Source organism: Lampris incognitus, chromosome 10, assembly GCF_029633865.1.
Source record: "Lampris incognitus isolate fLamInc1 chromosome 10, fLamInc1.hap2, whole genome shotgun sequence".
In the NCBI taxonomy this organism is placed as follows: Eukaryota; Metazoa; Chordata; class Actinopteri; order Lampriformes; family Lampridae; genus Lampris; species Lampris incognitus.
Genome location: NC_079220.1, coordinates 12284426 through 12306009, shown reverse-complemented (window position 1 = coordinate 12306009; position 21584 = coordinate 12284426). Strand labels below are relative to the sequence as shown.

The window sequence follows — 21584 nt, the reverse complement described above, 5'->3', positions numbered from 1 at the left end:
CCACCCCCCTCACCCCCCACCCCCAACACCTGCTTTGTTTATTCAACAAGAACTCAGGAAACTGATCCGAATGGTTTCTTCCTGGAATCTGATGCATCCTGTTGGGGTTTTTTTAGACAGTATTTTTAGGGACATCTGAACATGCATGTAAGGATTTGTACCCTCCGGCCCTCCGGCATGCGCGCGTTCTGTGTATGGCAGGAACAATGGAGGGGATTTGTGGATGCCGCCTCCTTTCATTTCCTCGTCCCGCCGTCAAACAAGTGATGTAGCCGAGAGTTGAAGTGGCGTTTTCCTTTTGTTGATATGCACAGGCGTTGGTTGCAGGAACAACAGTTGAATATCTGTCTCTAGCTCTCTCTCTCTCTCTCTCTCTCCTGTCTCCCATCCCTCCCTGTCACTATTCCACCATTTGTCCATCTCCGTCTCTATACGCCCCAGCCCCCCCCAGCCCCCCTCCTTTGCACCATGGCCTTCCTGCAGCAGGTGCGCTCCCCGGGCCTCTCCTTCCTCCAGACGGTGCTGTCTCTCTTCCTGGGTGCGGTGGCCCTCATGTCGTCCTACTGGTGCGTGGGTAAGCAGAAAGTGCCCAAGCCGCTCTGCTCGCCCACCAAGCAGAGCAACTGTATCCCCGTTCCCGGCTCGTCCAACTCGTCCAATATCCAGTTCTCCTGGGAGACGGGCGACGACCGCTTCGTCTTCCCCACCTTCCACACGGGCCTGTTCTCGAGCTGTGAGCAGAATATCTACACGGATGCCTGGGGTGAGAGGAAGACATGTGTGTGAAAGCAATGGATTGAAATGAGAGGCATGGGGGAGGAGGAGGTCTGATGGTAACAGTAAGAGCTCGCCGAAAAAAGAGAGGAAAAACTATTTTCACTGTAAATTTTGGACGAAAACATTTGAACCAAACAGTGAGAGGTTTATGAGACTGAAAAGAGAATATTGCTTCTTCCTTTTTTTAGCTTGTCGTTAATTTAATCCACCCCCTTAAGTAGTTTTCCCAGTATTGAGGTATCGGGATTCATCAGAGGGGAGGGGGGGCAGCATTTAAAGGTCCTATTGTGGCTGCGGGAAGGCATCTTATCTGCCCTGCCTTGCAGGATACTACTTGTTCCTATTGAACTGATGATGGTGATGGGGAAAGGACGGGCTATATTAGCTGGCTGGTGTATTCGTGGATGCGAAACCGAGTTAGAAGAGCTGGCTCAAGCATTCATACAATGCATGGCTGTGCTTACGGATAAACAATACGGCATATGGCCGCGAGAGTGACGGGATTTCATTAACTCTCCAACTCCGGTCATTTGGGTGGATGAGATTATGTTTGGTTTGTACGGCAGAGGACATTCCCAAGGTGAGGTGACAATCCATTCATACACACACGAAGGGAGGCATATTGTATCGTAACTGCGAGACTGGAGTCAGAGAAAATGAAATGGGTTATTAGGGGGGAGGAAATCTGAGATGAGGAAGTACGAATTGAGGTCTCAGGTGTGAGTGTGTGCGTGTGTGTGCGTGTGTGTGTGCGTGCACGGGTGTGTGCGTGCACATATGCTTCCCAAAGAGGATTATCATCAGTGTGTTCTGCTCATGGAGATTTAGAGTTCACCGGCATGACTCAATCATGGATTAGAAACCCTGAGAGTGAAAGTCAGGTTAATAGGATTCTGAAACATTGGCTGGGTTTGGGGTTTTTTTTCTCTCACTGTCCTATTTAGCAACTGATTTTGGCCAGATTTTACAGTTTGGCTTTGAAAATTACTTAGGCCGGCGCACCATCCAGCGATTTCAGCAGTTTTGCACCTTTCTAGTTGAGTAGGGGGGGGGGGGTTCCTGGGATCCTGAAACACTGGGGGCTTAGCCCAGCCCAGAAATCTTTTAAGCTTTTCACTTGGTCATTGCAGCATTTTCAAGTTATTTCAGAGTAGAATGGGTGTAAGTTGTGAGACACTGGGCTCTACAAAAAGGTCCGGGTCAGGTGTGCAGGCCGGCTTTCACAACATGAAATCAAAATAAATTAAATGAGTGCAGTCTGAGTTCTCGTTCAACTTGTTGTTATTTTTATTTCCAGCAGCAGGAGTAAAAACCCAGAAGAGCCTTGACGTTGATGTAGCAGCCGTATGCTAGACTTTATATTGCCTTGTTTAGTGTGGAAAACTGGCCAGTCCTGATCTCATAGTTTCTGCTGACAAACTGTGTTAAGGTCTGTGTCTTATCTGTCCGCCTGATGCTCTCCTCTTCCTCACCTCTCTGCTAGCTCTTTTAGTGTCTCATCCGTCTGCTGCACCCCTCATCCTCTCTGTTCTTGCCTCCTACTCTCTTTCCCCCTCTCCTGTCCTGCTCATAAAAGGGATGCAATTGGCAAATGCCAACCAAATCTGTCTTTTTTTTGTTGAGGTGATGATTAGATTATGAACACGTTATTTTCCCAATTTATTTTATGCGTAGACTTAACCAATTATTTGAACAAACAAACCAAAATCAGATTATACAAAAGCCAAACATTAGTGCACTAGTCCATCCCATAGGGGAAAAATAGTCATTAATGCTCATTATTCCATATGGGCTAACAGTCACACAACACAGCACCACTGTTGGATGCCCCCTACAGGCCAATACACAGATGTACATCAGTCAGCGTTCTGTTGCTATTTATTAATTACTGCAGTGTAATCAGTGGATTCTGCGCGCTCTGCATGTGATAATATCTGTCTTCATGGCCTCATCCCTCCCTCTGTTGTGCTCTTGTTGCGCTTTCAAGTCCCCCTCTCTCTCCCTCCCTCCCTCCCTCTCTCTCTCTCTCTCTCTCTCTCTCTGTATCCGTTAACATCGTGACACACGTCCTGACTCACGTGCTGCCACAGCAACAGGAGATAACTCTTCCTCCACTTCCTAAAGCCTCGCCTCATCCTTTTTCTTTCTGAAAACGCTTCTTTATTCCACAGCCTTCAGGTCTTGCCCCAGTGAATTAGCCAGCTAGCTAGCTAGCTAGCGACCCCCAGATGCCATCAGTGAAAAGCCCTGTAGCCGGTGCAGCTCTCTCTCGCGCTCGCCCTCTCGCGCATTTGTGTGAGCGCGTGCGCGAAGTAGATCTGCTACTCTGGCGACACGCGGAGGAATCCACAACGCACTCGCGTTTCTGAGCAACGATTTCTTTGTAGTCTAAAATTTAACTTGAACGATAAATTTCGAGGGCTTGATTTAGAGTTTAATCCGGGGGTATGTTTTCATTATATATATTGTAGCGAATTCGGGGGACAACGCAACCACAGGAACTTGCGCGGCCGGGCAGCGAACCCGTATCGCCCGCACCGCAGGAGGCATCGCTAACCGCTCGACTAAAGGGTCAGACCCGCGAGCCAGCGGCCTGCGGCCAGCGTGTCTACTAATCCATGCACGTTACAATAATATTTTTGGACTCGGGGCTAATCATAAGGGGCAGGCCTAACGCTACGTTCAGACCAAAGGCGGCGCGAGTTTTTTGGGCGGCGCGAATGCATGCAAAGTCAATGGGAGGAGGCGAATGGGCGGAATAATTCGCGGCGAAATTACGGGCGGCGCGAATTGGGCGAATCGAGCGACGAACGCGCCTTCGCGGGAGTTAAAAAATGTCCAACTCGGGCGAAGATTTCGCCAGGCGACAGCCAATCACCTTCAAGTAGGGTTAGAACCCGCCTTCATGTTGGGAAAGAATACACGCCCCCTACCCGGAATTCTTTTCGGACGCCGTCCAAACGCAACTCCTGAACGAGCCGGTGAAATTCGCCAGGCTGGGCACGTCTCCGGTTTATGCTATGAACCCAAACAGAACGCTGCCGCCGGTTTCGGCGGCGCAAGTTGATATAAAGCAGAGCCACCGCAACTGATCTCTGTCGCTCATCCATGATGATCACAAGTAAACACAAACTGCTCGTGTGTGGTATTTGTTGTGTGCGGTCTAGCAAACTTGCTAGCAGCGTTGGTGTAATTAGACTGCTTGTTGTGACGTCAACACAGCGAATTCGCGTTCTGTTCGAACACACCTGGCGGAGCTGGCGGCCAAACACGGGCGAACAAAGCGGCGCCAACTCTCTCGCCGCCTTTGGTCTGAACGTAGCATAACGACGCCGCAGTTAATGCGAGTCAGTATTGTCAGTCAATCGGTATTTGTAACTGATATTGAGAAATGACAATAGTTACAAGTGAAAATGTACCCCGGCTAAAGGTTTCAGGGATCTGATCTTTCCTGTTCACATGAGCCTTTTTAACATGTCGAAGTGATGGAATCAGTCCGCTTCTAGTGAAAGTAGTGTGTGGTGGTATTATATTTGTTAGATGGGGTTTAACTTCAACCACATGTGCTCTGTTCATTATCAAGCCTCCCAACTACATTTAGCTCTTAATGAAAAGTGCAGGAAAGTACACATGGACAATTTCTCTCATCGACTATGTAATATTTGCTAGTAATATTTGATTTGCTAATGTCCCTTACGGCTTTCCGTAGCGCCACAACAAAGTCACGTGATGTACGTAACAACGTCAGTCGGAATCCGGTCGGTGAATAAACACCCAGCACGAGAGAAGTCGTCCTTGCTTTATTAATGTTATAAGTTAACATAGCCAGAGGGCACAGATCATTACATGGTGTCAGAGTAGCGGAGTTTAAATACCCAATATGGATTCGTACGGCGTTCCAGCTCCACGGATGGACTGGGAATCGGCGAACTTACCTGAAGCATGGAGACGATTTCGACAAACAACGGAGCTAATGTTCACGGGCCCCCTGCGCGGGAAGAATGAAGAGGAGAAATGCAGCTACCTCCTGCTCTGGATAGGGGAAAAAGGGCGCGATGTGCACAACACTTGGACACTCAGCGGAGAACAAGCCAAGAAGCTAGAAACGTACTACGATAAGTACACTGAGTACATCACCCCCAAAGCAAACCCGATTTATGCCAGATATAAATTTCATGAAAAGATGCAGGGAGAGAGTGAATCCTTCGAACGATTTGTAACTGAGCTAAAGCTCCTAGTCAAAGACTGTGGCTACCCAAATGCCGACGAGATGGTCAGGGACCGCATCGTGTTTGCCACCAACTCACCCAGAGTGAGAGAAAAGCTACTTAGCCAGGGAGCTGAGCTAACGCTAGAAAAAGCCATAGATGTAGCCCGCTCACACGAGCTAGCAAAGCAACAGCTAACGTTTATGGGCCAGGGCAGCACACATGAAACGGTGCACGCAATAGGCAGAAAGACTTACAAACCGAACGCACCCAAAGCAGCTAACGCTAACTTCAGACAAAGGGAGGGTAACGTTAGCACCGCCGCTAGGGCGTGTAGCTATTGTGGAGGGCTACACGGCGCTAAAGCCACTTGCCCAGCTAAGGGTAAACAATGCATTAAATGCAAGAAGCTCAATCATTTTGCTAAAGTATGCAAGTCTAGCTCCCAGAGACAGACAAAGTACTACCGCGGCACAGTACATGCCGTCGGAGAGAACCCAGAAGAGTACACCACTGACAGAGAGCAGGAAGAACTGTACTTCGACAACATTACAGTGGAGAGCACCGCTGTGGGAGAACAGACAGAGCTGTACATAGACTGCATCTCAATAGAGAACAATGGAAAAAGGAACGAGCAGGCTTACGTAGAGGTTGGAATTGGCACACCTCCACAGAAGGTAAAGTTTAAACTAGACACTGGGGCACAGGCCAATACTATTCCCACCAACCTGTTCCAGGCGCTGTTCAAAAATGTGACACTGAAACCAGCAATACACAGACTCACTGAATATGGAGGAGGCACGCTGAGCGTGAAAGGCACATGCAAACTCAAATGTAAGTACAGAGACAATGCAATGATGCTGGACTTTTACGTCATTGACACAAACGCCCCACCAGTCATGGCAATGAAAACATGCCGTGACCTAAACTTGGTAAAAATAGTGATGGCTGTGAGCGAGGAAAACAATGTCACATCACAGAGCATAATGGATGAGTATGCAGATGTTTTCCAGGGAATAGGAGAGTTCCCAGGCGAGTGCACCTTCTGCGTCACACCAGATGCAACGCCGGTCGTCTGCCCGCCACGCAGAATCCCCATCGCCCTACGCAGCAAACTGAGGGACGAGCTTGACAGCATGGAGAAAGGCGGCATAATCTGTAAGGTAACAGAACCCACAGAATGGGTGAACGCACTCGTCATTGTTGAGAAGCCAAAGACAGGCAAACTTAGAGTGTGTTTAGACCCCAGAGCTCTTAACAAAGTGATACAACGACCTCACTACCCCCTCCCCACGCTGGAGGACGCCACCACAAAGCTCGTTGGAGCTGAGTACTTTAGCGTGTTAGACGCGCGGTCAGGCTATTGGGCCATCAAACTGAGCACTGAATCCTCAATGTTGACGACATTTAACACAGTGTTTGGCAGGTATCGTTTCCTCAGACTGCCATTCGGAATCGTGTCCGCTCAAGACGAGTTCCAGAGACGCGTGGATGAAACATATGAAGGATTGGACGGTGTGACGGCCATAGTGGACGATATACTAGTGTTCGGCAAGACTAAAGAGGAACATGACCAGCGTCTCAGAGCGATGCTGAAGCGCACAAGGGAGCGAGGGGTGAGGCTCAACCCCGACAAGTGTCACATATGCGTGTCCGAGGTAAGCTACTTCGGCCACACGCTCTCACACGAAGGCATCAAACCAGACCCACACAAGGTGAAGGCGGTCAAGGACATGCAACCCCCACAGAACAAAGCAGAGCTGGAGACAGTCCTCGGCATGATCAACTACCTCGCCAGATTTGCTCCACACCTCTCACAGATAAACTCACCCCTCAGACAGCTTCTGAAACAGGACAGTGAGTTTGTGTGGGATGCAGTCCACGACAAGGCGTTCCAAGAGATGAAGAATCTCATTACACAGCACCCAGGTCCAGTACTCTCATATTTCGACCCGCAGAAAGAGCTGCGACTCCAAGTGGATGCATCCAAAAGTGGCCTTGGGGCTGTCATGCTCCAAGATGGCAAACCAATTGCCTATGCGTCCAAGTCACTCAACAGCACTGAAGAAAACTACGCACAGATAGAGAAGGAGCTCTACGCTGTGGTCTTCGGCTGCAAGAGGTTCCACGAGTACATGTATGGACGAAAAGTGATTGTGGAGTCAGACCACAAGCCTCTGGAGGCAATACTAAAAAAGCCACTCGCAGCAGCACCACCCCGGCTGCAACGGATGATCCTGGCGCTCCAAAAATACGACATCCAAATCATCCACCGCCCCGGTAAGGATATACCGGTGGCCGACACACTGTCACGCAAGTCAATAGAACACCACGACAGTGACCTACAGGAAGGGATGGAGGCCCAAGTGCACACAGTCCTCAGCAACATCCCTGTGAGCGACACAAGACTCACAGAAATCAAGCAGGAAACAGCGCAAGATCCACAGCTCACCGCACTCAGACGAGCCACACTCACTGGCTGGCCAGACACAAAGAAAAAGTGCCCGCCCAGCATCCAGGAATACTGGAACCACAGAGCAGAAATCTCAGAAATGGACGGTATCCTGTTCAAAGGTGAGAGAATCATTGTCCCCCAAAAGCTTCGCAAGGACATGATACAGCGCATCCATGCCAGCCACCTTGGCGTGGAAAAAAGCAAATGCCGAGCAAGAGACTTACTGTTCTGGCCTGGCATGGGGAAACAGATCGAGGATGCGGTAGCAGACTGCAGCATATGCCAAGAACGGCGCAGCGCAAATGCAAAGGAACCAATGATGTCACACGCCATACCCGAGCGGCCGTGGCAAGTGATAGGCACAGACCTATTCACATGGAACTCACAGGACTTCATAGTCACTGTGGACTACTACTCCAGATTCTTCGAGCTAGAGAGACTTTACAGCTGCACCTCATCTGCCGTTATCATGAAGCTGAAAGCAGCAATGGCTCGACACGGAATCCCCGAGACTATCATCAGCGACAACGGTCCGTGCTACAGCTCTGGTGAGTTCCGCAACTTCTCACAGACATGGGGTTTCTCACACACCACCACAAGCCCCCACTACCCACAGAGCAACGGCCTCTCCGAGAAGACTGTCCAGACGGCCAAACGCATCCTGGACAAAGCCAAAGCTGAGAACAAAGACCCCTACATGAGCTTACTGGAGTATCGCAACACACCGGTGGACAACCTGAAATCACCGGCACAGCTACTGATGAGTCGGAGGCTGCGGTCCATTCTCCCATCAACAGCAAAACACCTGCAGCCACAGATCGCCAGTCAGGAGGATGTTCACAAAAGGAGAGAGGTATGTCAACAGCGCCAGCAGGCATACTACAACCGAACAGCCAAACCTCTGCCCCACCTGCCCGCAGGCACACCAATCCGCTTCCGGCAGGAGGATGGATCCTGGAGACCTGCAACTGTGGAAAGACCAGCGAACACAGACAGGAGCTACCACATCCAAACCAAAGAAGGTCAGATCTACCAACGCAACCGTCAACACCTGCGACAAAGCAGAGTGAACACTCACACTACGCACACACACACTTCACAGCAGACTGTTACCAGCGCTAACAACAACACACAAGCCCATCAGCAAGAGCATGCTGAACCTCCAGACACGAACAATCAGCGACAACCAGACACACAGCCTGGTTACACCACGAGGTCAGGTCGCACGATCAAACCAAGACAAATCCTTGACTTATGAATGTTAAAAAAAGATAATTTTACACCAACCTGTACTATACCTGCTATGTTTTGAAAAGAAATATTTACAGCGTTCACTTACCTTGTGTACCTACCTGCTGTTTGCAGTTACCAGTAATGAAATGAAAAAAAAAGATGAAATGTTATTACGGTGTCACATTTAGACAGTGAAGGAAATGTTTTACACTACTTTGTTGCAGTCCAGTTATATGAGTTCCACTTTCATATTCTTTCTTATTAAGATTGTATTCGCTTATAAACGTGCTCAACGTGGTCTGTATCTCTGCAGAGAAAGCAGCACTTTTCAGAAAAAGGGAGATGTAATATTTGCTAGTAATATTTGATTTGCTAATGTCCCTTACGGCTTTCCGTAGCGCCACAACAAAGTCACGTGATGTACGTAACAACGTCAGTCGGAATCCGGTCGGTGAATAAACACCCAGCACGAGAGAAGTCGTCCTTGCTTTATTAATGTTATAAGTTAACATAGCCAGAGGGCACAGATCATTACAGACTATACGAACGCGTGTGTCATTTATTCTCTCTCCAAAACAGCCCAGCAACATGGCGCTGCCCCAACCAATCACCGTCGTAGCACACCCTGTTAACCCGGAAACACTTCCTTAAAGCGGCCAGACTTGATTATGGGGAATTATGTCCATAGAGTCCGCTACAACTCACGCATGTTTTCTGTTGTATAGCTGACTATTACTAATTTGATTGATTATGAATTTTGTCCTATAATCACCAGAGGAAAAGTGTCGTGGGTTTCATACTTTGACTCCAGAAACTGAAAAAGGTAAATAGAAGTATTTTACTATATGGACTTAAAATAGCTTGCATTTTTTTGTATGTACGGGGCTGTTTTTGATAGATAGATAGATTGATTGATTGATCGATGCACCTGCTAATTGCCTCGGCCTGTCCCAGTTATATTTGAACTCTGTCTCTCTTCCCTCTTCTCCAGCAATGATGTGGCTTTCACTATCAATGGAGATTATGTACGTGGGCCTACTATTCATCAGCTGTTTGCTGCTGTCTGTTCAGTTGTGTATCAGGACCTGGTCCCCCTCGACACAGCGCTGGGGACAACTGTTCAATTCCTTTGCTGCCGTCTTCACTGTCCTTGGAGGTACTGTTCAGTCAACCATGTTGCACCCATAGGTTTATGTTTTGCCATGTTTCCTGAGCTTCAGTATACTTGATTGAATTGATCCATTGAATTCATACACACACACACACACACACACATATATATATATAAATCTCCCTCACTGTTTTTCGGGTGGTGTGTGTCTTCCTCAAGCTCGAGTCCTCTACCAGAGGCCTGGGAGTTTGAGGGTTCTGTGCAGTATCTTAGCTGTTCCTAGGACCTCCCTATTCTGGACAGAGACCTCAGATGTTGTTCCTGGAATCTGTAGGAGCCACTCTCCCAGTTTGGGGGTCACAGCCTCTAGTGCTCCTACTACCACTGGGACTACCGTGGATTTCACCTTCCACATCTGATCTAGTTCTTCCCTCAGCCCTTGGTATTTCTCTAGCTTCTCATGCTCTTTCTTCCTAATGTTGCCGTTGCTGGGGATTGCTGCATGGATCACTGCTGCTGTCTTCTGTAGCTTGTCAACCACCACAATGTCTGATTGGTTAGCCAGCACCTGCTTGTCTGTCTGGAACATGAAGTCCCACAGCATCTTAGCTCTGGGTGGTATCTCCCATTTGGACTTGGGGACTTCCAGTCTGTATTCAGTGAAGATATTCCTGTACACTATCCCAGCCACTTGGTTATGCCTTTCAGTGTATTATATATGTATGTATGTGTGTGTGTGTCTCTGTGTGTGTGTGTGTGTGTGTGTGTGTGTGTATATACTGTGTTGATATTCCGCTCCTCATTAGTTGAGCACTTATAACAACACCATTGACAGTTTCTGAAAAAAAATACTATATATATATATATATATATATATATATATATATATATATATACACACAAAACTGTTAAAAGAAACACTCGACAGTAGGGAATGTGCTCAACAAATAAGGAGCAAAAAATAATCCAGCGAGTCAAGTATATTCTTTATGAGACAGTACAAGCCTGCTTAATGCCATAAGCAGTCATCAGCTATATATACGTATATATATATATATATAATATAAAATCCACATTAATAGTAATAAAAATAATCTTTATTTGCATAGCACCTTTCATACAGAGAAATACACCTCAAAGTGCTTTACGACCATTAAACAAAGATAGAAAAGAATACATAAGTTAACATGGATGATATCAATTAACATAAGTGATGAAAAAATAGAACAGGAATCATTAGATCAGTTGAAAAAATTTAGAATAGTGAATAAGAATAAAACGTATTAAGTGAAATTCTAAGGTAAAGTTTTCAAAAGCCTTTTGAGAATGACCAAAGAGCTATGTAAAGGAAGATTATCCTACGGTTTAGAAATGTAAAAGGGAAAACTAAGCATGTCACTTCCACTTGAGCCGCTTAAGGTGTGATTAAAAGGCCAGCAATGGAGGATGACAGACTGGGATATTGGGAACAATATGGGGCAATATGGAGAACAATATGGGAACAGTATGGGGAACAATATGAGGAACAATATGGGACAATATGGGGGACTATATGGGGTCAAGCATTGCACGGTATAGACAGGAGCAGCAGCACTGAGAGCTTTAAAAACCAGTAACAAGACTTAAAATAAATTTTTAAAGACACTGGCAGCCAAATCAATGTACTCGAGACCGGATGCTCGCTTTCCTTGGTTTTCATTAAAATTCTAGCAGCAGTGTTTTGTGTGAGTTGTAATCTGGGTAAAGATTTTCTTGGGTGAGTCAGTTAAAAATGCATTAAAATAGTCCAAATTACTCGATGAATCGAGTTACGATAACTCATTAATTTAACCTGTTATCTTGGTAACAGTAATGATCATTACCTGACAACACAAAAACCTACCTTGTGTCAAACATTTGGAGTGTGACCGTCTCAGGGTATTGTACGGTATGTGTACCTTTGTTTCTCCTCTCAGGTCTGGTGGGAATGGTGGCTCATATGATGTTTATGCAGGTATTTCAGACCACGGCTTCCATGGGGCCTGAAGACTTCAAACCTCACAGCTATGGCTACTCCTGGGCCTTCTAGTGAGTTCAGAATACACACTCACACACAAGCGTACTGTACACGAATGAATACATGCCACGCACTCACAAACATGCACATATACACACTAATACACGTGTCCAGACCGGGCAGCTTTTTGTCTGTTTTCGCTCCGTTTCCTTCCCTCTCTAAGTCCTTCTCCTTGTCCTTCACCTTCAGCATTGCATGGTTAGCCTTTACAGTCTGCATGGTGGCAGGTATCTCCACTCTCAATAATTACACCAAGAAGGTCCTGATGGTTGGGCCCAGACGCAACTCCTGCCTCAAAACTTGCAGCTTTGACTTTGTGGGTCCCCCACCACCGTTTCCGGCCCCCTTCTATACCCCTCCCAACCCAGCCATCACCCTGGCTTGTCCCCAGTCCCCCCCGCAGATCTCCCACCTATCACCCTACTACGACCCCCCATTGCCGCCCCCCTTACCACCACAGTCACCGCGGCTCACGCACTCGCTCTCCCTCCCGCTCCCCCACTCCGACTCCTTCCCTCCGCCGCCCTCCCATCCCGCGCCGGCATCCCCATTCCACCGCCTGTCCCTCCCCTCCCCGACCATCGCCGTACGCCTGCCCCAAATGAGGAACTGCTCCCCCCATCATGATCCGGAGGAGGACTGCAGCCCACTCTGACTGCAGATCGTCGCTCAGCACCTCGAGTCCAGGCTTCTTGAGGATGTCTTTCTGTGAGGATGTCTTTCTATGAGGATAGAGGACCAGCCCCTATTTTGTTGTTGTTGTTTTCCTGAAGGCTTTCTGGCACCGCAGTCATCTCTTCGCAGCGGATTTGCCCATTCCACATTCGTTCACTCCTGGTGGGTGAACGATGTTATGAACACCTCCTCTCTCACGAAACCCCCTCTTTTTGAAGGCTCTCCAGTCTAGCAGGGAGGGCAGGAGGGAGGTTAAAGGTGAAAGTCGCGCGTGTTTCTTTTAAACATTCTGTTGATTTCTAAACCGGTTGTGTTCAATGAGCCAACCGAAGCAATTTGTTTAAAAAGTATACCACCTGGATATTTCCTGTCTTGTGTTGTCCTGTTTTGTTTTTGTTTTTTTTGGGGGGGGGGAGACTCTGGAAGATTTAAGGAAAGCTGTTTCTCTTTTAGTTTGGAGATGATACCTGTAATGTAAGACGGTGTGTTGTTATGCAGTTTGCTCTAATTTGGGTCTCGTGTTGGATTAAAGCGATAGCTGAACATTTGTTTTTCCCACCATTAAACGCCACAGTTCTTGTGAACAACTTCACGATAAAGATGATTGACAATGGTTGTATATCATCTCTCCAATATCTGAGTCTGCATTTGGGTGTTGGAATGAGAAATACTGAATGGCACAGGTACACTACCGCAGAGAGACATCTGGCGGCACGGTGGCGCTGTAGTTAGCGTGGTCACCTCACAGCAGGAAGGTCCTGGGTTCGAGCCCCGGGGTAGTCCAACCTTGGGGGTCATCCCGGTTCGTCCTCTGTGTGGACTTTCCATGTTCTCCCCGTGTCTGCGTGGGTTTCCTCCGGGGGCTTCAGTGTCCTCCCACAGTCCAAAGACATGTAGGTCAGGTGAATCGGCCGTACTAAATTGTCCCAAGGTGTGTGTGTGTGTGTGTGTGTGTGTGTGTGTGTGTGTGTGTGTGTGTGGACCCTGTGTGATGGCCTGGTGGCCTGTCCAGGGTGTCTCCCCGCCTGCTGCCCAATGACTGCTTGGATAGGCTCCACAATCCCCGCGGCCCTGAGAGCAGGATAACTGGTTCGGATAATGAATGGATGGATGGACATAATTCTTAGACAAGTGTGTAATCCATCCCCGCAACCCTCAGAGCGGGATGGTGGATAATGGATAGGTGAAAGTGTGTCATCCACTAACAGCCAATCAGGTGTCTCCTAACCCATACGCTTACTTTTAGTCGTAACAAATGGAGACGAGCACAAAGGATCACAGAATAATTGGTTGTAAATCGAGTTTTAATACACAAGAAATAATAATCATCATTCATAATGAGAAATAATGGTATCAAAAATAAGACAGAATTATGAGAATCACGGTAAACCAGATATTTTTACACATCGTTAAAGGCACTTGTCTTATGTCAGTCTACGTAAAGGCTGGATGTGAGTTAAGAAAGTCAAAGAGGAGCCAGTGATATCCAGTAAAGTTGGTTTTTCCATGTTATTTGGTTGGATGTACGCCTTTTTATTGCACTAATGAAGATATGCTTAATTAACTTTCATTCACTGCGAGGTTACGATTCAAAAGGCATATGAGCCAGCTCTGTAATTGCATTCTGCTTGCTTGGACATCTCGTCCATAACACATTGGAGGTCATCGCTCTGTGATCATTTAGATTTTATTCGAATGTACACCACACAAGTATCTAAAGGGCACAGTGATTAATCCATGAGTGTATACTCCGTCCAAGTCCAACATCCTCCTCCTGGGCATCCCCTGAAAATTTCGCGGGGCTTTGAAAGTCTTTCAGAACTCTCACTGACCACTCTTAAGCAAAAGTTTTGATTAATTTAAACAGATAACGTCCCGCTTCGTATCAAGTGTCACTACATCTACCTTTATAATATAATAGTGGTCGGGCAGGTTGAGCACCATCACAATGTACAAAAAAAAAACAGTGTAAGTGGACATTTTAATTCCAAGCTAAACTTTATATATGCAGTTAATCGGGGCACAAACTCAGCTCTATCATGTTAATGACATCCCGCTATACATATTATCTTTACAATATACACAAAGTATTTATTGATGAGTTCCAAGTGGCTTTTTCAAAACGTTACAAGTCATCGTGTCTGCCCATGTAATCACAGTAAAGATAGACTGTAGGATTAGTGATGCATTACATGGAGGGGATATTTGAAATTAAGCTTAATCTCTTATAATAGAATAAGGAAAGTAATGAATGCACACACAAAAAACTCTCCCCCTTTCACCCGACACACTCGTTTCCACATCTTAATGTACACAACAAAAACAATAAACAAAATTTTAAAAAACCCAGCCTATTGTACCTGGTTGAAACCAGAAACGTCAATGGATCTTAATTTATCATAACACCTAGGTAGCATTAAAATCAGCTTTGCTATGTGAACCGTTAATATACATTTACTATAACTACGAAGATGCCTTCGAGACACTCGGCCCAATCTCGGGGTTGAAAAATAGCATTCCACTCAAATATGGTTGAGGCTGTTTGAGCATGCCCGTTAATCCAAACCAAAATAAAGTCTCCCCCCCCCCACTCCCGCTAAAGTGTGAGAGAAACCTGATTATCTAGCGCTTCCAGCAGACCCAAACAAACCGTCAGAGTATTTGAGTGGATCTCTACTCACGTTTCAACCCGAGGTAGTTGTTAATCTATGGCTGAATTTACACTGACGGCTCAAATCGCACTCCTCTTCAACTACACGACAGACCTCCACATCATGGCCCCGAAATACTGGGACATATATGACGATACCATGTAAGAACTTGTCACATTCGCGAAGGATGAAAATCAGCTGTTAACCAATTTTAAACTTGCCGTTGATCAGATTTTAGCCGACAGAGTAAACCCAGCCGATGGCTTTGGGCTCGACAGACAACCTTCTGGTGGCCTTCTCATGCAGTCTTCTTGCGTAGGACAAAGTAGGTGATGGAGGATATGAATGTGATAGCAAAGGAAATCCAGGCCAGGATGAAGCAGTGTCCGTACCAGCCGCTCTTCTCCTCCAGGTGAAAGCGGTCTGTGTAAATGGAAGCCGCAATCATGATGCATAGGCCTGGAGGGAGGGAAGGATGGAAGTCGGTGATGGCAGCATGGGTTGAATGATTATAAGGCAGGACGGAAACAATGGTGAACATCGTGACAGAGGGAGAATGATTAAAAAAAAAGGACAGAGAGGGAGTTTTCTAGGAGAAATGTATTCAAAGAGAAAAAGCTGAAGAACGGCAGTGTAATGGCTACACAGAAGAGGAGATAGACGGGAAGACAGACAAGACAGAAATCAGAGGCAGAGAGAGAAAAGGGCAAGTTATGGGGTACACGGAATTAAATTACATGAGAAAAGCAACTTTACTACTCACAAGCAAGGAGCTGGAAGAGGCCGGAGAGGGTAAACCTCTGTCCTTTGTTCAGCGTGAAGAGCTGAGCCACAAACACAACGATGCCCAGGATGGAGAATATACAAGCCAGGACCGAGCTGGCCTGCACTGCTTGGAGGTATTCTGCAGGGGGAGCCAGAGAGAGACAGAGAGAAGGAAATAGAGAAGGATAAAGAGGGAGTTGTTGATTGCGTACTAAACACAATCCTGACACACCCAGAATACAAAGAGACATATCAGAAACTGCGCCTTTCAAGGACGTGGGTGGGCAAACACAACACTAAACTGCAGGAATGTTTGTGGTGTTCATCAAACATGCCAGGTGTTCATGGAGATGGAGAATTTCATTTTGTGGCCACATACACTACCGTTCAAAAGTTTGGGATCACCCAAACAATTTCGTGTTTTCCATGAAAAGTCACACTTATTCACCACCATATGTTGTGAAATGAATAGAAAATAGAGTCAAGACATTGACAAGGTTAGAAATAATGATTTGTATTTGAAATACGATTTTTTTTACATCAAACTTTGCTTTCGTCAAAGAATCCTCCATTTGCAGCAATTACAGCATTGCAGACCTTTGGCATTCTAGCTGTTAATTTGTTGAGGTAATCTGGAGAAATTGCACCCCACGCTTCCAGAAGCAGCTCCCACAAGTTGGATTGGTTGGATGGGCACTTCTTTGAGCAGATTGAGTTTCTGGAGCATCACATTTGTGGGGTCAATTAAACGCTCAAAATGGCCAGAAAAAGAGAACTTTCATCTGAAACTCGACAGTCTATTCTTGTTCTTAGAAATGAAGGCTATTCCATGCGAGAAATTGCTAAGAAATTGAAGATTTCCTACACCGGTGTGTACTACTCCCTTCAGAGGACAGCACAAACAGGCTCTAACAGGTACTATTTAATGAAGATGCCAGTTGGGGACCTGTGACGCGTCTGTTTCTCAAACTAGAGACTCTAATGTACTTATCTTCTTGCTCAGTTGTGCAACGCGGCCTCCCACTTCTTTTTCTACTCTGGTTAGAGCCTGTTTGTGCTGTCCTCTGAAGGGAGTAGTACACACCGGTGTAGGAAATCTTCAATTTCTTAGCAATTTCTCGCATGGAATAGCCTTCATTTCTAAGAACAAGAATAGACTGTCGAGTTTCAGATGAAAGTTCTCTTTTTCTGGCCATTTTGAGCGTTTAATTGACCCCACAAATGTGATGCTCCAGAAACTCAATCTGCTCAAAGAAGTGCCCATCCAACCAATCCAACTTGTGGGAGCTGCTTCTGGAAGCGTGGGGTGCAATTTCTCCAGATTACCTCAACAAATTAACAGCTAGAATGCCAAAGGTCTGCAATGCTGTAATTGCTGCAAATGGAGGATTCTTTGACGAAAGCAAAGTTTGATGTAAAAAAAATCGTATTTCAAATACAAATCATTATTTCTAACCTTGTCAATGTCTTGACTCTATTTTCTATTCATTTCACAACTTATGGTGGTGAATAAGTGTGACTTTTCATGGAAAACACAAAATTGTTTGGGTGATCCCAAACTTTTGAACGGTAGTGTAAGTCAACACATGGAATAGTTGGTAGCATATTTTTGGGCCACTTGTTTTCATGCTCTGACTGGGAGGGATGTAAAAAAAAATTTACCACTATAAAATGTTTGTGAGAGAAGTCACACAAGTACAAACGATGTAAAAGCTGTAATAATGTCATTGTAAGCTCACATATAAGACACACACAGAGGACCAACACACAGCTGGCACCTCAAAACCCTGTTCAAACCGTCCTCTTCCTTTCTGCTGAATTTCAATATGACCTTTGAATGGCGCTATACGACGATGGCGTACGGAACAGAGTGAAGTTTTCCTTTTGGCTGAATGTATGGAGGACATATTTGGATCGGTTAATCTACAGTCTGCAAATAAAAATGTGTCTCCTTAAAGGCACAGTAGCCTGCATCTGTTGCAGACATTCAATTTTCAGTGAAAAGCAATGACAACTTAAAAGTGGTATACAGATGGTGTTGACAGGGTGCTGTCTTTCTGTTGTTTGTGCTAGCTTACCCTGGGGGTAGGCGGAGTGTGAGGGGAGATCTGTGTAGTTCCACACTCCTTTGTCCAGTATCCACCGTGCCCAGACATCAGTGGAGATGGTATCTGTCATCCACCAGGCCTAGAGGGAAAGCCACGGAGACACTTATTCGTGAGACTCTGATGAAATGATTTACATACATCGATGATAAGGATCTCACTGTGTTTATCTCCCTTCATGTAAACACCTGAGGCTGATGTGTTAACTTCAACCTTCTCACAATGGCGTCGGATGGACCATCACGGGCTTACTGGTTCCCCGGTAAAATCTGACCTTGAGATCATTCATTCAAGTTTGTTGAAGGCAAATCACGTCAAACCACCATACGCCTGTATGTACACGTGATCGCTTACACCAAGATTTTAAAAAAAGGGCCTTTCGCACCGGAGAGATTGTCATGACTAGTCGACTCGTGTGAAAGAAAATCAGCGAATGAATTTGTGTGATGGCCTGGCGGCCTGTCCAGGGTGTCTCCCCGCCTGCCGCCCAGTGCCTGCTGGGATAGGCTCCAGCATCCCCGCGACCCTGATTAGGGTAAGCGGCTTGGATAATGGATGGATGGATGGATGGGATGGTTTAGACATGGTAAGGGACATCTAAAGCTGTTTCGAGGAGCCTTCAAAACAACCGGACTCTTGGTTTGTGGGTCATCTCTTCAAGATCCCGTCCAATGATTTTAATTCAGTCAGGCAAGTATTGGAAAATATTCATGTTCAGAGTGCTTCTTTCAGCTTCGGATTTATCATGTGGTTCGTTGTAATTGACTTAGCTCCCTCTCTCTGAGCACAGGCCACGCCCGGGCGTGGCCGAGTTCAAAAGACTCTTCATCGTCAGCTAGCTAGCTCGCTAACTTGCATGACGTTGCTAGGGCTACTATTTAAAAACAGATGAGCCGATCAACAGACCCATGATGGCAATTCATTGATTGTCCAATCAAATCAGTATATAAGACGGTACAGTAACGAAGCTTCTGTTGGAAAAGAAATACTGCAAGATTGGAAGACCAGGTTTTCATTGGACTGGATCTCGAAGAGCCCTGTGCTCTGTCCTGGATCTGTACAAGCTCCTGGCATAAACAACTGTCAATAGATGGAATGCACTTCTTCAAAATATTGCGACACTCCACGACTCTCGCTCAGGAATGAGACGCACGTGACATCATAGAAAGGAATCTCACCGGTGTAGGTATGCATGTATTGGCAGGCGTACTTTTGAGACACCTTGACAGCAATTCAAATACGTGCATGCATGTGCACGCTGACAGTATGGCCCAGAGTGACAACACCGTGGCCGTGCCGTCTTTCACCAAATCCACAGGCATGACTGCGATGTCGGAAATGTGGCCCCACATAGATAAGTAGACCACTGTGCAGCACTTTGGACTTAAGCAAATGAAAAGACGGCCAGCAGCCAGTCATTCGTCAGTCCTGGCACTACGGTCATAACTCTCCGTGTAGTCCCCACAGACACATAACTTTTCAGTGCTCCATATTATTTTATTTGAACAAGCGTTAAAGCAGGGAGAAAGTGACTGGGCCTGAGCTCCCTATACAGGTATGCACATGCACAGGTGTGCATTTGTTTGCACCTACAAGGCGGAACCATGGATTTGAAACGGATCAAACTGAAGCATTGGTCTTACATTGTCAATGGTTGCCACCAGTAGCAGGATGATGCCGATGATATGAAGGATAAAGATCGCGGCGAGGAGAACCAGCATGTCGATGGTGCTGTGGAGAGAATTAAAGGAAGGAAGGAAGGAAGAGAGACGGGGAGAGGAGGGGCACAGAAAATAAGTTGAAAATTTGTTTAAAACCACTTTCCATCCCATATTACATGGGGTTGATTTTGGCTAGAGGGAGAATTTCTGGGAGGAAAAACAAACAAACAAACAAAAAAAACACACAAACACTCATAAACGCTCACACATACACAAGTACACACAGCGGACTACACAGCTCAGGATATTATGAATGGAAAGAATTAGATATGGCCAATCAGATAAGGCTACAGTCAATTTGTGCCTGGTGTCAGAAACACAGTTAGTTCATGACAGCAGCAGTCACGCGCGCGCACACACACACACACACACACACACACACACACAAAACGAGGCCAGGATCTGGCTCGCATTCAGGGTGTGGCTTCATAAATTCTAATTACTTTGAGTTATAGCTGCAAAACTAAATCTAATTCACTTCAAGTGAACCGTAAGGACTGTAAATGGCGTGCAAAAAAAACCTGTGATATGATAAAAAATCTGGAGGGATTTCGATACGAAAGTGTCCCAGCACTTTGGTGATGATGGTGATTAACGAGCACAGATGCGTTCAGCCCTTGGAAAACACAGACAAAAGACTATGAAGGAGACGAGCGGTTGGCGGGCAGATGAGTTGGGGCTTGTCTCGAAACCTGCCACTCCTTGAAATAACTGACAAGAATACCGCCTATTTCCCCGGCCTGACTCACCCGCATGCTCGATTCCACCTTCTAGGAATAAACACTCGCTCTCACAGGAAGAGAAGGACCTCTGCAGCAACGTCATAACAGCCGTTCATGTCACTGACAGAAGACAAGCCCGTACAGTAAAACACCACCGGGTGCAGAAATGCTGCTTTGCACCGGTCTGGTGGGGTTATTCTGACGAAAGGACTTGCTCAGTGGTCACCTATTCCACCCTACGGGTGCTCCTAGCCACAGACGATGCCTATTCCATGATGAATATACTTTTTTTTTTAATTCGCATTGAAGTCACAGTGACGTCGCATCTTTGCTCGTGTCCGGCGGCGAGGTCGCACTGAGCGTGCTCAGAGCAGGAAGCGCATTTGGAATGTGTCGGTTCTCTGTTGTAAAGGAGTGGCCGAGGGCCGGGTCTGCTATATACGGCGTATATCACATACTTCGCCCCCCCCCCACACACACACACAGTGTGCAAGGGATGCCCCTGTACTGTATGGGGCCCAGCCCGATACATCGTGTGACCCGTATGGAGATATCTGTCAGTATGGTATCCCCCTCAAAGCCCTGAGAGCAACGAGTGTACTACACTGCGGAGCGCCGTTTTTTCCTCCGGACAAGTAAGCATCGCCTCCGTGTAGAAAACAGATTGCACGCAGGTCGGATCTCCGCAGTTGGAGGCCTTCGGTCGGGACACGCCGGAGGAATGATGAGATCGGACGCCGCTATGTTTTGGGTTTTTTTTTCAAACTCGTGTCACTCTCGAAACCAAGGTGTGTCAGCCGTCACTCCGAGGCCCTTAGATTTGAACTGGAAGCGACACAATTTCGCCACCCAGATAGCGAGGGGGGGAGTCAGCCATGCCTCTCCGAGGGTACTCGCTTGGCTAGCCAGCTTAACACGCGTCTGCATAGCAGCCTCACCTGGCAGTCCCTCGTAGTGGACACTACTTCATTAAAAGTCTCTATGAAGGGAAGCAGATACGCCGGAGGCGCGTACACACACACACACACACACACACACACACACACACACACACACACACACACACACAGACACGTGCCTGCCTCTGTAAAGGGAGGCGCCCTGA

General features: G+C 46.7%; 2 protein-coding genes across 2 annotated transcripts; one reads left to right on the top strand and one right to left on the bottom strand.

Annotated features, from left to right (window-relative positions):
• Window positions 1-468: 468 nt before the first annotated feature.
• LOC130119260 (germ cell-specific gene 1-like protein) lies at window positions 469-12495 on the top strand. The gene is made up of 5 exons (XM_056287709.1): window positions 469-763; window positions 9449-9496; window positions 9665-9829; window positions 11740-11851; window positions 12030-12495. The coding sequence occupies exons 1-5, from the start codon at window positions 469-471 to the stop codon at window positions 12493-12495; spliced, it is 1086 nt and encodes a 361-aa protein (XP_056143684.1).
• Window positions 12496-13796: 1301 nt separating this feature from the next.
• Window positions 13797-19768, bottom strand: LOC130119554 (epithelial membrane protein 2-like). Its single transcript, XM_056288084.1, has 4 exons — window positions 19680-19768; window positions 18010-18118; window positions 15930-16070; window positions 13797-15625 (listed from the first exon to the last, which is right to left on the bottom strand). Exons 1-4 carry the CDS (start codon window positions 19755-19757, stop codon window positions 15465-15467), a joined length of 489 nt encoding a protein of 162 aa, XP_056144059.1. The 5' UTR covers window positions 19758-19768; the 3' UTR covers window positions 13797-15464.
• Between the last annotated feature and the right edge of the window lie 1816 nt (window positions 19769-21584).

Coding starts and splice junctions, on each gene's coding strand:
- LOC130119554 (XM_056288084.1), bottom strand. CDS start 19,757: ATGCTGGTTCTCCTCGCCGCGATCTTTATCCTTCATATCATCGGCATC. Junction 16,071..18,009: donor ACACTCCGCCTACCCCCAGG/GTAAGCTAGCAC, acceptor CTCCCCCTGCAG/AATACCTCCAAGCAGTGCAG. Junction 15,626..15,929: donor CCTCTTCCAGCTCCTTGCTT/GTGAGTAGTAAA, acceptor CCCTCCCTCCAG/GCCTATGCATCATGATTGCG.
- LOC130119260 (XM_056287709.1), top strand. CDS start 469: ATGGCCTTCCTGCAGCAGGTGCGCTCCCCGGGCCTCTCCTTCCTCCAG. Junction 9,497..9,664: donor GACTCCAGAAACTGAAAAAG/GTAAATAGAAGT, acceptor CCTCTTCTCCAG/CAATGATGTGGCTTTCACTA. Junction 9,830..11,739: donor CGTCTTCACTGTCCTTGGAG/GTACTGTTCAGT, acceptor TTCTCCTCTCAG/GTCTGGTGGGAATGGTGGCT.